Consider the following 16,190-nt stretch of genomic DNA (forward strand, 5'->3'; position numbering starts at 1 on the left):
AGAGACAAATGTAATTTTGCTTTTCTCATCTTTATTTAGTGATCACAGAAACCAATGCAGTTTAAATTTGTGGCCTGTAAAACAATTCTGCTTCATGGTTGTGGTCTTAGACAAGTAGCAAGAGGGCGCTTCCTCTGGCTCACGGACAAGATTCAGGACCAAGCATTGAGGAGAATTGATAATGAAAAACTTGCAGGGCAGGAGGACTCTGATTTGCCTAAATCTGTCACTGAGTGCCCGAGAGGGTTATTCAGACAGCCTCATGGCAGGTACCACCCACATATTAAGCTTCGAACGTTGAGAGGTGACTTCATTGAAGTGTATACCTTGACAGGATAGATGCAGAAAGGCTGTTTCCCCTGGTTGGGGAATATAGAACTAGAGGGCATAGCCTCAGGAGAAGGGCTAATACAAAAGCAAAATACTGCGGATGCGGGAAATCTGAAACGAAAACAGAAAATTCTGGAAATACTCAGCAGATCTGACAGCATCAGTGGAGAGAAAAACAGAGTTAATGGCCAGGATTTTATTTTGGTGGCGGGGGTCTCGACGTCCGGAAAAGCGACACCGAGATCCTCACGTCGCCTCTTCCCCGGAAGGCCTGCCGAATCTAGTGCAGCATAGGTAGACAGTGGCGGGCCTTCCACAGGATCAAGGACCCCATTGCCGGAAGTCCCGCCCTAGGACAGCTGCCGGCCAATCACCTCAGAGGCAGTGGCTGCTGCTGGAGGAGCACCTACCGGAGGCTGAGGAGTGTCGCTGGACCCAGGTCACAGGTAGGTCAGGACGGGAGGGCTCTTGCAGGGTGGGGGTCACAGGGGAGGGTAGGAGGGGAGTCAGCAGCAAGGGCAGGGGGGTGGCTTTCAGTGGACCCCCCCTTCCCAATGTCGGGTCCCTGGTTCAGGCACTAAAAGCCTTTTAACGATGACCCCCTCCCACCCCACCCCCGGATCCGGGAAGCCGCCCGCACAGTTTCTTGTGCCATGCTTCCCGTGCGGCAACAGGCTGCCCACCACATGGCTAATTGTCACTGTGGCAGGAAGAGGCCTTTAATTGGGCATTTCTGCCCAGTTAAGGGCCTCAATTAATGGTGGAGCGGGAAGGCTGTTCAGAGGCCTCTCTGCCCCGGACTAAATTTTAGTGCAGGTGAGATGGTGAAAGGTCACACAGACCTGAAACAAACTCTGTTTTCCTCTCTGCATATGCTGCCTGACCTGCTGAGTATTTCCAGCATTTTCTGTTTTTGTGTAATGATAATGGGATGGCCATTTAGGAGTGAGATCAGGAGAAATCTCTTCAGTCAGAGAGTTGTAAATCTTTGGAATTCTCTACCCCAGAGAGTTGTGGATGTTCAGTCATTGAGTATATTCAAGACTGAGATTGATAGATTTTTGAAATTGAGGGATATGGGGATAGGGCAGGGAAGTGGAGTTGCTGTAGATGATCTTATTGAATGGAAGAGCAGGATCGAGCAGCCATATGGCTGACTCTTGTTCCTATTTCTTATGTCCTTAAGCTGATATAAGAACCTGGATTAGGTAATTGATGATGAGTGAGCTCGGTATGTGGCACCGACCTTGGGCATTGAGAACACCAAGCTGGTAGAGCACAAGGTGCCCTATTCAGGGATGTCCATAATGCTGAAAGCAGGTGCCAATGACAAAATTCTGAACCAAGGATAACAGCTGCCTGATGGCATACCTGGGCCCCAGATATGAGAATGTCCAGTCATATATTCATGGTTCAATGCCTACAAACAACTACTTCTGAGGCACTTCACCTCCAACTGATCAAAGTGATATGTTGTCTATCAATCAATAATGGTGAAGGTAGCAACATACCAGTATATCTCATAGTGAGTTGTGCTGTACACTATGCTGCTCTGGATGAGCTCCAGAGCAGTGGCGCAGTGGTTAGCACCGCAGCCTCACAGCTCCAGGGACCCGGGTTCGATTCTGGGTACTGCCTGTGTGGAGTTTGCAAGTTCTCCCTGTGTCTGCGTGGGTTTTCTCCGGGTGCTCCGGTTTCCTCCCACAAGCCAAAAGACTTGCAGGATAGTAGGTAAATTGGCCATTATAAATTGTCACTAGTATAGGTAGGTGGTAGGGAAATATAGAGACAGGTGGGGATGTTTGGTAGGAATATGGGATTAGTGTAGGATTAGTATAAATGGGTGGTTGATGTTCGGCACAGACTCGGAGGGCCGAAGGGCCTGTTTCAGTGCTGTATCTCTAATCTAATCTAATCCATGTGACCTACTGTGCATTAGCGAGGACTCACTCGCACACATGTCAGTTGCCCAAAAAACAAATAGTTATTATCCTCCTGGATTCACATTAATGTAAATGAACATTAATGTCTGTTTCTCTTGCTGCTAATCTCCCACTCTAATTACAGCAGAAGATCAAGAAAAGCCACACAAAATCTCCAGATGTGTACTGTTAAGTGAGAGTCACTCCGATAGAAGCCCTTCTGATGAAAAAGTTCTGTCTACTGTAGTTTTTCAAGAATATTCTGAATCTACCAATAAAATTGATATAGACCTGCATCACAATTTCTCAACCTTTTCTCACTTGTCCATCATTCAAAATTAATACCTCTTACACAGCATCCAACCTTTAAGTTTCAAAATGACCAGATAACTTTCACAAGTTTGGACGACAACATTAACCAAGGCGTTGAACTAAGTTTTTGATATTTCTTTCAGTGTAAATGCCTCATTTCTTTATTATCCTAATTCGTTTCTTATCCTTATACTTTTAATCTTCATAGGTTAATCTCCCTCTCCCAAAAATGACAATTGTATTATTCTATCATTCAGAGGCTCCCTCAAGCCTGAAAGAAAGACATTTGTAAAGGCAAATGTCACTGAACTCACTGCAAATGTGTGAGTGATTGACCTCTTAAAACTAGTTATTATCTGTTATTTAAAGCTGACTTGCAAAATATATATTGAAGAACTAAGGAGGTGAAATTCGTCCTGTCAATAACTTCACTGAAAAAGTGAGCTTGGGCAGAAAATAGGAATGTCTGCATTATGCTCATACCAATTTGTTCACTAGAATTACAGACAGGAGGAATTTCACTGTTGACACTACTAGGTGGTGTCTGAATATTCTAGTCAATCTTTTGTTTCTATGGGATAATGTAATTTGCTATTGACTAAAGTGACATGAGTCAGGAACATTCAAGATATCATATTCCTTCTATTAATTATTTTGCAGGCTTCCCTATAAATATTCAAAAGTTTTTACTCTTTATAATGGATTTTCTGAAACCAATTGTATCTGTTGACTGCAAATTAAAGGACAGCTAAAAAAATTAAGCTCTGCATGACATCATCAAAAAAGCACTTTAGCAAATATTAGGGAAAACCATCATCAAGGTTAGGTTTTCCTTAGACAAGGAAAAACAGTCGCTAAACATTGAAGACTATAAAAATGAAATGAGCTATATTTATTACACACTGTTTTGATGTATAGGTGATGTACTGGCATCAAAACCATTGGCAAATCCCACAAGTAGCATGGAGTTACCATTTAGGCTGCATAATAAAAATTATAATTTGGAGTCACTGCACATCTACTGTGCTTTAGGCAGCAACCTGACTTAGTTTAGTTAATGACTGATTATCCCCAGCCTCAGACATCACAGTTGTCACACAATTTATAACCTCAAGAGAACAATGCCCTTGTGTAAGGGTGGACATAATTCCTCCAAAAAACAAGTCCTTAACAGCCTGGAGCACCATCTAGTGTCAGCATATACAATCTGTTTATAAATCCTCTTTTTGGTTCTCACTTGTTATATAACAGTGATTGGCAGTTTCTGGTCTAGTTTTTCCAAAACTGCATATTTAATTTTAAGATGCATTTCTAATGAGTTTCCACATCCATGAACAGTTTGACATACTGTACTGTAGACATTGGGGGGAATGTTTAAGCTAACTCTCAACAACAACAAAAGCAACTTATATCTATGTAGCGCCTTTAAAATAATAAAAAGTCCCAAGACACTTTACGGGAGCATTATAAAACAAAGTAAGACACTGAGCCACTAAAGGTGATATTCGGTCAAATGACCAAAAGCTTGGTCATTTTTAAGGAGTGTCTGTCTTAAAGGAAGAAAGCAAGGTGGAGAGGTGGAGCGATATAGTGAGGGAATTCAACAGCTTGAGACCTAGGCAACTGAAGGCAGGGCCACCAATAGTGAAGCAATTAAAATCAGGGCTGCACAAGAGGTGATAATTAAAGGAGTGCAGCTATCTTGGAGGGTTGTGGGGTTTGAGGAGATTACAGAGATAGGGAGGGGCAAGGCCATGGAGGGATTTGAAAATATGGATGAAAATTCTAAAATCAAAATGTTGTTTGACCGGGAGCCAATATAGGTCAGTGAGCACAGGGGTGATAGGGGAACGGGACTTGGTGTGAGTTAAGACCAGAGCAGCAGAGTTTTGGATGACCTCAAGTTTACAGAGAGTAGAATGTGGGAATGTAACTGGGAAACCCACAGGATTAGGGGGAACACTGATTTTACACCCGACCATTATTGCTCGTTAAGTTCAATGGAGCGTAAAATCAGATGGATGTAAAACCAAAAATGTACCCAATCCTGTGAGTTTCCCAATTGGTGAGATAGATTGAAATTGCCCGCGTTGGACGGAGTGTAAAATCAGCACTCCACCTGATCTGGTGTGTTTCCCACTCAGCAAGTTAGGATAAAATTATCCCTACAGTATGCACTTCATGCTTGTTGTTACTCAATACTTGGAAACTATCCTCTTTTGTCAATAATAGTGAGCTGCATTTCACAATATGAAATATAATAAAGTCAGGAATTTGAATCCAGTAGTCGCACCACATAGTAGTTATAGTGAGGGTCTATAATGATTGTAGACTCTTAGCTTGACAGAAGTATGATAAATAGAGTCTAATGTGATCAATTGGTGTTGCAACCTTGTATCAGAACATATGTTAGTGCTGTCTAACATTAATAGTAAATATTTGTGTGAAGAAATATCTAAGTGACCTAAAACAGATTGCATTGAAGAATTTTAAAGTGTAATTGAGCTGCATGATATTAGCATACAAACGTGTTAAAACATTTGTGTGAAACGCCATGCTGTAATGAAGATTTTAAACAATTTCTTTTAAATTGAGTGATATATTTTCCAAATATCAGGCCAAGGAACTTCAAACATACTCAGTGCAATATTTTGTCATGAGGGTTTTGCTTTTTTTAAAAAAAAACTAAGAGGTTAGTGTGCCTTTAAGGTTGAGAAAAAAGACTTTCTATGAACAGTGACTGCTGAGACCTGGTATTTGAAGTGCAGGCTGCAAAGCAACTTGTATCCAAGCAACCAGAAAGCTTTAAGACTATCTTGTGATTCAGCTGTTGTTGAAAAATTCGTTTCACTTTTGGGTTGGTCGGTTACTGCTGGAGACTGGCCAGGAACACAGCCCAGAAAACTCTTTCTCTTGAAAAATAATTCCTATGTCAAGTAAAATTCTATTTTCTTCATGAAGTTAAAAGATCTTTGAAGGAGTTGCAAATCTAATGCATGGGATCTACAACCCTTGTTGCTCTTTATGTTTGAAGAGAGGAAAAGACCCAGGAAAAGAGGAGTTGCTACATTCTGTGGAGAAACACTGTTTTGCTGAGAGGAAGCCTGCATTGTTGAAGGTAACAAATTCCTATTGTCTCCAGTCGCTCAAAATTCTCTGCCTTAAGAGTGATTTCTATTTTTGTATTTTTGGAAGTTCTTGAAATCTCAAGAAAGCTTCTACTATAAGACGGCTACTTTAATTTTAAGTAGACCTGTTGCTACAACCTGTTACTGAAAGAACTGTGTGATGCCTGCTGCAGACGAATTGCCTTGAATGCCTACCCATCACAGACTGTTTATCAAACTTTCCTGATCAGATGTAACAATTTGCATGATACTTTTATGCAGTACAACTTAACCGTGTGTCACATCAGGATTTTAATTGATACTTTTGTGGAAATTGCAATGTATTGTCATGACCACTCTCACCAAATGGTAGAAAAGTCACAGAAAAGCAAAACGTCATAAAATATATATGTATTTGAGTGGTGCAGTGGTTAGCACCGCAGCCTCACAGCTCCAGTGACCCAGGTTTGATTCTGGGTACTGCCTGTGTGGAGTTTGCAAGTTCTCCCTGTGTCCGCATGGGTTTCCGCTGGGTGCTCTGGTTTCCTCCCAGAGCCAAAGACTTGCAGGTTGATAGGTAAATTGGCCATTGTAAATTGCCCCTAGTGTAGGTAGGTGGTAGGGGAATTGAGGGGATGTTGTATGAATATGGGATTAATGTAGGATTAGTATAAATGGGTGGTTGATGGTCAGCACAGACTCGGTGGGCCGAAGGGCCTGTTTCAGTGCTGTCTCTCTAAATAAATATAGGGATAGTGGAAAAAGACATCCAGAATTGTTCAATGAATAAAGCATTCTAAGGAGCTGATTTCATTTGACCAATCACATGGTCAATTGGAAATATAAGAAGAAATTATCTTGGGAGCAGAATTTGAGCAGGCATGACCTCTGTCTATCACTTCATATCCATCGTCGTCCCAACGCAGACAAAGTCCTGTCCCTCCATCGGAAACGTACCCCCCCCCCAAGCCCATTGTCATTCACATGCATTGTGCAGGGAAGGAGTCGCTAGTGGAATCACAGAGAAAGAGTGTCTCTTTCTTATCTGCCTCTATTCACGTTCATGCTGATCGTTCACTTCTCCTCTGTTTCTATTGCTCTATTTCTCATCTTTTCTATTAAGAGTTCATCTTGTTTCCCCCTCTGCCTTATCTCCTTTTGGATCAGAGAGATGGAATGGTGTGGTGGGAAGAGGAGATACCAGCAGCTGCAGGCTGCATTTGGGAGGTGGGTGGGAGGAGAATTTCCAGGACAATATGACCCTTAATGCTGTTCTTTCCTTTCCCTCTGCCAATTACTCACCCTCCCCGCACCCCGAACCCTCGCATTCCAACTCAGTCACTGCACAAGGCAGAATTTTACCATATTACAAATGGACCCATCCTTATTTTTGTTACTCATTAACATAATTGCCAGGAGTTTCCTTGGAGCTGTTGACTGATCAGCCATTGTAACATCACCATAAGTACACCAGAAATCACGCTTATGCATATAAGCAGGGTTTCCACCACACTTGCAGTGAAGTTACGATGACTGAGCTACAGCAGCTCCCAGGAAACTCCCAGCCATGTCTCATTTATAATTGGTACATCTAAGCAAAATAACAATAACAGTGCATGGTCTTTTCTTTGAACATTTAAAAAATACATTTGATACTGTACCTGGCCAGTCTTGGCATTTTCACACATCATGGTCTCATAAGGCACTGAGAATTCTGGTGCATACTCATTAACATCTAAAACCTGAATGGTCACAGGGACTTTGCTAACTAGGTCAGGGTTGCCTGTAAACAAACAAGGATATATATTTTCATAGAAAGACAGTGACATCAATAACAACAACCAAACGCACATCAATAATGAGAGGGAGAGGAAACTCTGAGATTACCGACTGCTATAAATTAATTAGTTGTCAGTTAGGATTCCAGATCAGAATTTCCATTTCCCTGCGTTATTTGATTTCACAATCAGATGTAGCACTAAAAACATATTTTCCTGGTTTTGTACTTCAATGCTTTGGGCAATATTGCCTCGACACACTGCTCCCATTATCTAAGACACCAGGGGTATGAAACTCCACAACTAGTTCCTTGAACTGAACCAAGTTCAATGCATTAGAATTGACTTATCTGACAATCATGAGTGATTTTATTCATTTGCTTTTTCAAAATTATATTTTTTGGGGTAAATTTTTGTGTTGAACAAGGTCAGAGATGGCAATGCGGGAAATTTCCACATTTGGGACTCGTTGTAAATATTGGGAAGATTGGGCCTCATGTGAAGAAAATGCAGAGTAAAGTGTCCTCTTCAATGCCTCAGCAAAGTGTCTTACAATCTGACTATTGTTGTATGATCTTCTAAAGAGTGATTTCCCTTCAGGATCTCAGTATGCTAATGAGCTAAGTACCAGGATATAGTCATGTGACTGCAAGCCACAGTCACTCTGCAACTGTAACACCCAGATGAAGGTTCTGTAAATAGTTTGCTCTGCACTGTACATACTAGTTTAGCTGTTAATAAACCTGTTAAAGATCTTCAACAAACTGGACTCCATGCATCTCACTGATGTTGCATAATAAAACAAAGAACTCATTATATGGTGACAGTGGTGGTGAAAAGACAAAGTCTAATTTGAAGATCACGGGTAAAACTACCTGTCCTACAGCCAAAAGAGAGGAAAGTTCAAAAGAAATACTGACCCAAACAGTGGAAAGAAGAAAGAACTTACCTCTAGCTATAGAAGACAGAGCTCAGAACGAAAAGCTGCAAGTAAATTCCTACAATCGGGTGAGTCATTGTGCGACAGTCGAGGTATACCCGTTTAAAAAAAAAGCTCTGAAGTGCTTAAAAATTGATTTTTTTTCAAAGGCTCTGTAAAAGAAAAAAGGGGTAGACCAACTCCTCTCCTAGGCTGGTTGAGGTTGACACCATTAGAGGAGGTGTCCGATAGCAAAAGTGCGGGAAACCTCTTAATACTGTTGAGTCTCCATTCTCGCAGCGAAAATTTTCAAAAGTCACTAAACCACTTGAGTGTGAAGAAGTGTCCCTATTCTCACAGCCACAGCTCAAAAAAAAAAAACACTTGAGTGTGAAGAACATAAACAAACTCAGTAAAATTAAAACAATTGAACAGCCTATTGAACAGTTGTATAAACAGATAAACGTAGGTGCTGCAAGCAAGATGAACAAAGAACACTGTCAAACACCTGTTCCTCTCCATCAAAGCAGCTAGTCTAAATAACAGAGAATTTCTTAAAGGGGAAGCAGCACAAAGTGAATAGAACAAAGTTAAATTTCGAGCAGAAAACAAATGAACAGCAGGAAGATGGATATCAAATTTCCCAGCATGAACTAGAAGGCCATTGATATCCTATCCGAGTTCAAACTTTTTAAAGAAAGAATGCAGTTATGCTTCACAGACCAAGTGATTGTAGAACCAGAGAAGCAGGCTGTAAAAATACTGATAGCAGTTGGAAATGAGAGATTACACAGAATCAATACCTCTGGCTTATCTGCAGAGGACCAGAAAGATATGGAAACTGCTAGTAGATCAGCTCCGATTTAGAGTGAATTTGAGAATTCACTGCCTGGAATTGATGTCCTACAGGCAGCAGCCACAGGAATCAATAGACCAGTTCGTTAGTAGATGCAGTAGTAAAGGCAACAAAAGTGATTGTTCAGAAACTGAGCTGTTGGAGCAACTAATAGAGCTGATAATTGCCTCAACACTCAGCATTTCAGAAAGACCTCTTGGGGGAAAAGAAAGGTCACAACATTGATGCACTGCTTGAAGATAGCAGGAAACATGAAGCCACTGTAGCTCGACAACAGCATCTGCATGTACTAGATGCAGCTGTCAGTATTGGCACGATAACCAGGTCGAAAACTGCAAGCAAACTGTGTGGTTGGTCTCACTCACCGCAAAGTAGTCCTGCATTTCAAGACCTGTGCAAGGCGTACGGTGCAAAAGGACTCTGGGCCTGCCTATGCAGGAAATGTGGCTCCAAAGAGGCATGCAAGAGCCACCAACCACAACAACGCAAAGAACGTCTACACCCTCACGAGATTCTTTCAGTCCCTGGCTCTGAAATTGCCACTGATCTATTTTCCGTTAATGGAGACAACTTTATCTTAGTCACTGATTATTTCTCCAAATTTCCAATTGTCAGACAAGGAAAAGATACTTTAAGCGTAGTCGTCGCAGACACATTGAGAGCCACATTCAGTCTATTCGGTGCACCTGACAAAATCATTTCTGACAATGGGCCACAGTATATAGGCAAACCATTCAGGGACATGTGCGCCAAATGGAGTGTAAACTATGTGATGTTCTCACCACGTTACCCTAGATCTAATGGACTTGCCAAGCGAATGGTTCACACAGTTAGATCACTTATCCTGAAGTGTAGGACAACGAAAAAAAAAGATTTTCCTGTTGCCATGCTACACCTCAAAGTTACACCTATGGATATGGGCTTACCGTCACCAACAGAGATCATGTTTGGCAGACAAGTGCGAACAACTCTGCCAAGCCATCATCTGTCCAAATTCTCTGAGATGCAGGAGACTCTGCTCGAAAAAGAAGGGAGAATGAAGATGGTGCATGACTGACACGCAGGGGCGGAACTACCTCAACTACACGTAGAACAAAAGGTCAGGGTCATACACCCTGAGAACTTGTTTCCCACAGAGGTATCTAAAGTAGGCAATGAGCCTAGGTCCTACGAGATTACAACATCTAGCAGAGCGGTGATGAGAAAGAACTGAAACCAATTCAGAGAAGTGTACAATACTCCAATTGCACACAGCGTACTCGAAAGGACAACACTCCGACGATGAGGGTGTGATGGAAATACAGGACAACAACCAACACATTGACAACATGCCTGCAAACCAAAAACAGCCAAGGGTGAAATCCACAGCCCCAGAAAGTTATACCATAACCAGATCTGGAAGACATTTCAAACCACCAAAACGATTTCTGGACTGTTAAGCTTCTGCACATGTGAAGTTCATAATCTCTATACCTGTGTAAATAGTTTTGATGTTATCTAATTTTATGTGTTTTTTCTTGTAGCATACGAGACTTATCTTTGGAAAGAAAGGGGATGTTGTATGATCTTCTAAAGAGTGATGACCCTTTAAGATCTCAGTATGTTAATGAGTTGAGTACCAGGATATAGTCATGTGACTGCAAGCCACGGTCACTCTGCAACTGTAACACCCAGATGAAGGTTTTGTAAATAGTTTGCTCTGCACTGTACATACTAGTTTAGCTGTTAATAAACCTGTTAAAGATCTTCAACAAACTGGACTCCATGCATCTCATTCATGTTGCATAATAAAACAAAGAACTCATTATATGGTGACAGCGGTGGTGAAAAGACAAAGTCTAATTCAAAGACCATGGGTAAAACTACCTGTCCTACAGCTAAAAGAGAGGAAAGTTCAAAAGAAATACTGACCCAAACAGTGGAAAGAAGAAAGAACTTACCTCTAGCTATAGAAGACAGAGCTCAGAACGACAAGCTGCAAGTAAATTCCTGCAATCGGGTGAGTCATTGTGCGACAGTCGAGGTATACCCGTTTTAAAAAAAAGCTCTGAAGTGCTTAAAAAATTTTTTTTTCAAAGGCTCCATTAAAAATAAGGGGAAGACCAACTCCTCTCCTAGGTTGATTGAGGTTGGCACCATTATAGGAGGTGTCCGATAGCAAAAGTGCGGGAATCCTCTTAATACTGTAGAGTCTCCATTCTCTTTAAAGCTCCTTATATTCCTCAATCTTTCTTCATACAAGTTTCAATTTTAAAAAAAATGCTTCAACGTCCCCAAATTGATGGGCTGAATTTCATGGGTCCCCCGAGGCGGGAATCGCGATGGGAGGCAGGGGGTGCAGAGGGTCCGTCATCAGGCGATATTGCCCGGGCGGGATAGGCCGACACCAGCATTCCCACCGAGAGGTCAAATGAGGCCCTTAAGTGGCCATTAATAGGCCACTTAAGTGCCTCTTCACCCACCCCCCCCCACCGCTGGAATTTAACCGGGGTGGCGGGGTGGGGATGTTGCCTCTGCCACGCAGGGAGGGCACTTGATAATATGAGGCACCCTCCCTGCGGGCTTGGGAGTTGTCCCTCCTCCTTGGGCAACCTCCACCTCTACGGACCCTGCTCCCCTGGACTTTATACCCACCATCCCATTCTCCACCAGCCCCCCCTTGCTTGGGCCTCCTGGACTGGCCCCGGTGACCCCGCCTCACTTACCCGAGGTCTGGGATTCCAGTGCTGGGCCTGGGCCCAATGCCACTGCAGTACCGGCAGTGGCCACCACACCCAGTGGCACTGCCAATATTGCTTATTGGCCGGTATCTCTTGGAGGCAGGATCCCCGTCTTTAAAGGGATGGGGGTCCTGGCATCGGGTACTTGGGTTCCGGAACAATGTAGGATCGTGCCGGGGGTGCTCAAAAAGGCCGAGGCGGGGCCCTCCCTCGCCTTTTTGCCCTGGCGCCGGGTTCCCCACTGGCACCACAAAATCCAGCCATTTCTGATTCACCTCATTCTTCATTTGTCTCTTTTCATATGACTCTTTAACTTGGTTTCAGAATTTATTAATAAAACACACTGACACCAAACTGCATTTTTGTTTTGGGCCTTTGTGCGATATGCATTTTCACAATGTCGGCCTTTTCACACCTCACGGTGACGATCTCAAAGTTTCTGGCAAGAAGGAGTAAAATTCGGGATTTGGAACTTCTCAACAGCCATGCAGATAAAATTGTTGGACTTTTGCCACTGGTGCTGTGGAAAGTGTCTCACAATATAAATGGGACAGATTTCACTGCAGCAATATATTACAGAAGTGTTTCTACTTGAATTGTTTCTTTAATATAAGGGGCTGTTAAATACATTCATGCTTACAAAAACAGAGCAGTAGTGGGCATAACCTGTTTTTCACTGATTAATTGAAAAAACATGACAACGCTTTTCTCCATCTATCGACAGCTTTGCACGATTTTCACCGTGCCAATGTGCACCAGCATCAATCTTACGGAATTTATTTTTAAAAACCTGAAGCAGTGATGGCCTTGGAGAATCTATTAGAAACACAACGGAACAGTACAGAAGTGAGGAACCACAGATGTTAATGATTGTGCCCTGATGATCTGCCTTATTTCTTCGCTTGCTTTTGTCTGTATTGCCACTCTGGGAGAGACCCCACTGTGAAAAAGCTTTCAAGCTTAACTGAAATAGCTTCAATAAATATTGCAGCATACAGTGTGAGAACAGCAAGGGGGCAGACGACTAAAAAAACAGAAGGTTGTTATAAGTTTGAACCGCTGAGGAACGTGCTTTCAACTCAGGTTTACGAGTGTGTGGATTTGCTGTAAAATCTAAACTTTATGAGATTTTTCAAGGACGGTATCATGTAAAGTTGATTAATTGAAAGAGCTGGAGGGTAATGATGGCAACTTTGGCCATCTTAAAGGCTATAATTGTTCCTATTCATTGGCCTGAAGGGCAAAATGCAGTTGTTTAGCCTGTCATCTAAAAGAAGAGTTTACCAAATAAAGTTGGTTTCTAATTTATGCCTCTGATAAAACCTTGCTTAACATGTGAGCAGCAGTACTGATATGCAACATTGTGAGGAGGAGAAAAATCAAACATGGAGCAATGTTCAGGCAGTTAGGAGTAAGTATGTGTGGCGCTGTGCATTACAAAAGCCACTTCAAGTGAGGGGAAAATAATTTTGTGCTGTTAAAAGATATCCATTAATGAATTAAAATAAACATATTTTGCTGGTTTGAAAATGTTGTCATAATCTCACATTTTCCAAGGAAAAGCCACAGAACAGCTTGTAACTGCCTCACACACAATAGATAACCTGCGAGGGCCGGGCCTGAGTTCAATCAATTTTCACATCGACCACTAGATGGAGGACTGCACATTGCTGTCAAAATATGTTCACTGAACACAACGAGATAATGCTGCAGTCTGCAGCATCAAGCACCATCTATGGACATAACAAAGCATAAGAACACAAGAAATAGGAGCAGGAGTAGACCAGATGGCCCATCGAGCCTGCTCTGCCATTCAATAGGAACATGGCTGATCTTAGGATTCAACGCCACTTTCTCGCCCGCTCGCTATGTCGCTCGATTCCCTGAGAGACCAAAAATCTGTCTATCCCAGCCTTAAATGTATTCAATAATGAAGCAGCCACAATCCTCTGGGGTAGAGAATTCCAATGATTCATAACCCTTTGAGTGAAGTAATTTCTCCTCATCTCAGTCCTAAATGATCGGCCCCTTATCCTGAGACTATGCTCCCATGTTTTCGATTCCCCGACCAGCGGAAATAATCTCTAAGTGTCTACCCTATCCAGCCCCTTTAGAATCTTACATGTTTCAATGAGATCACCTCTCATTCTTCTAAACTCCAGAGAATTCAGGCCCAATTTACTGTCTCTCATTATAGGACCTTTTTGGGTATATGTACCTATTTTTTAAATAGTAAAACATTCACCCTCCATCAAAGTGATGCAGTCATTAGCTTTGCTTTTAATTATCATGTAATGCTCTCTTCCTCTGTGTACGCAACTTGCACCTTAAAGGTGTGACCATTGATGCAAATATCAGGTAATTACAACATGCAGCAATCTTCATTGCCATTTCCTCATATCATGCCAATGTAATTGTCACAAATCACAGATACTCGACGATGGTCTGTGTTACAGAGGCACTAATTTTGTTGGAAAATGTTTGACAAGCCTCAGGTCAGCATTTGCTAAATAATGCAATTCATATTGAAAATTTACTGGAACCAGTCAATGAACAGCACCTGTTGCTATTTAGACTTGTCCTTTGTCTATTTGATGTTTATCACGACCAGTTACAACCAGGTGAGGCAGGGGTCTAGGCTCCCCTCTCAGCCTTTTCCTGGTTTGGCTGTAACAGGGTTTAATTTTTAAAACACCGTGTTTTTAGCTTCCCCTCAGTGAGTCCTTGCTCACTGCTCTCCAATTGTGATTGCAAAGAAATCAACCAGACAGGTTTTCTCAGATTTAAACAAGAAAGGTGCAAGTTTATTAACCTTAAAACTCTAATTCAGTTAAAACTACTAAAAATACGTGATGCAACCACGGTAGCATGCATACGCGATAAACACACATGCGAATAGAGACAGAGGAGGACAAAGAAGGGAAAAGGTTTGAAGTAATAGCTGGAGTTCAGTTACTGGTTTTGGATTGGATGTAAAGTCTTTAATTGAAGTTAAGTCTTGCAGTTCTCGTTGGGGCCCAGTGCACACTTTCAAACTTGTTTCACTGGTCTTCTGTCTTGAGGCTTAAGTTACTTCCGTGGGTCCCTGGAACTTTGCGTGAGAGCGAGCGAGAGAGAGAGAGAGATGCTCTCTTCTTGAAGTTTACTTGTAGTCTTCTCCAAAACTGTTCCGTGTCACGCACAATTCAAAACATCCCAGGCTGGCCAGCAGGTTAGTCATGTGATTAGCTCCTCACATGTGAGATTTGTGGATTCCTTCAAGCTCACTAGACACTCTCAGTGTGGGGAGTGGGGGGGGGGGGGGGGGGCGAGGGGGTTCAATGACTCTCAATGTCTCTTGATCATCACTATGGATAAAACCCATTTGGCTAATTGAATCAGGGAGTACTCCCATTGGCTTCTTCATGCAACTGTCTTTTAGAATGAAAATGTGCAGCCATGTTTTCAGCCACTGTTGTTGTCTTTTTAAACAAGTTATTTCAAGTCCAGTAACAGTTCAAAAATAATGTTCCATATGACAAAATTAATATGTCTCATTTTGGCAGATGTAGTTTCTGTTACATGTTGAAGATATGTTACCCTGCTAGTGGGAGATGGAAACGGTGAATGCCCATTACAGAGCATCTGGAAACTGAGTGAACAGGGCAAGCAATTGGGTATCTCCTTAACCAATCAGATTGAAGGTTTGCGAAACCAACAGTGCAAGCAGTGAGCAGGAAGTGTAAATTAGAGTGGGTGAATTCAATGCCAAATCAGGTACAGAAAGAAAAATAAAAAGAGGGGGGAAAGGATTGGATTCAGAGATAGAGAATTAGATCTTGGAAAAAATGAGACTCCACACTCGTAATAGTTAGTTTTCAATGACAGAGAGGTTGATTGGCAGTAATTAATAATTATCAGTCACTAAAAGGATACCTAGATTGAAAACTTTCTGGGGTGAGTTTAGTTTGTATCTACTGCACACATACAGCAACTTTACTCCATTCAATGCATTTCAATGGTAAGCCAGATAGTGAGATGCCATTTTTGTGACGCTAACAGTGGACCATCACAAGTCAGACAGCAACATTTGGATTTCTGCATTTTTCCATGCATCTGCCCCTTGCCTGAAGTTACTGTCGTATTTGGACATAAGTAATGGTAAACGCTAATAGTCTTACCGTTAATTTGACAGTAAATTATGAGCCAATATTGCACTGCAAAAATGTCAATACATTACTTGCATGGGAAACACCACCATGCCAAA

General features: G+C 42.1%; 1 protein-coding gene across 3 annotated transcripts in view; it reads right to left on the minus strand.

Annotated features, from left to right (window-relative positions):
- LOC137381317 (cadherin-12-like) overlaps positions 1-16,190 on the minus strand; it is a 199,771-nt gene that overhangs the window by 13,424 nt on the left and 170,157 nt on the right. For all 3 annotated transcript variants that reach the window (XM_068053715.1, XM_068053706.1, XM_068053724.1), the window contains one exon: positions 7,333-7,454. In XM_068053715.1, coding sequence (XP_067909816.1) covers positions 7,333-7,454 — 122 coding nt within the window. The remainder of the gene's footprint in view (positions 1-7,332; positions 7,455-16,190) is intronic.

Source organism: Heterodontus francisci, chromosome 2 (genome assembly GCF_036365525.1).
Source record: "Heterodontus francisci isolate sHetFra1 chromosome 2, sHetFra1.hap1, whole genome shotgun sequence".
NCBI classification, from domain to species: Eukaryota; Metazoa; Chordata; class Chondrichthyes; order Heterodontiformes; family Heterodontidae; genus Heterodontus; species Heterodontus francisci.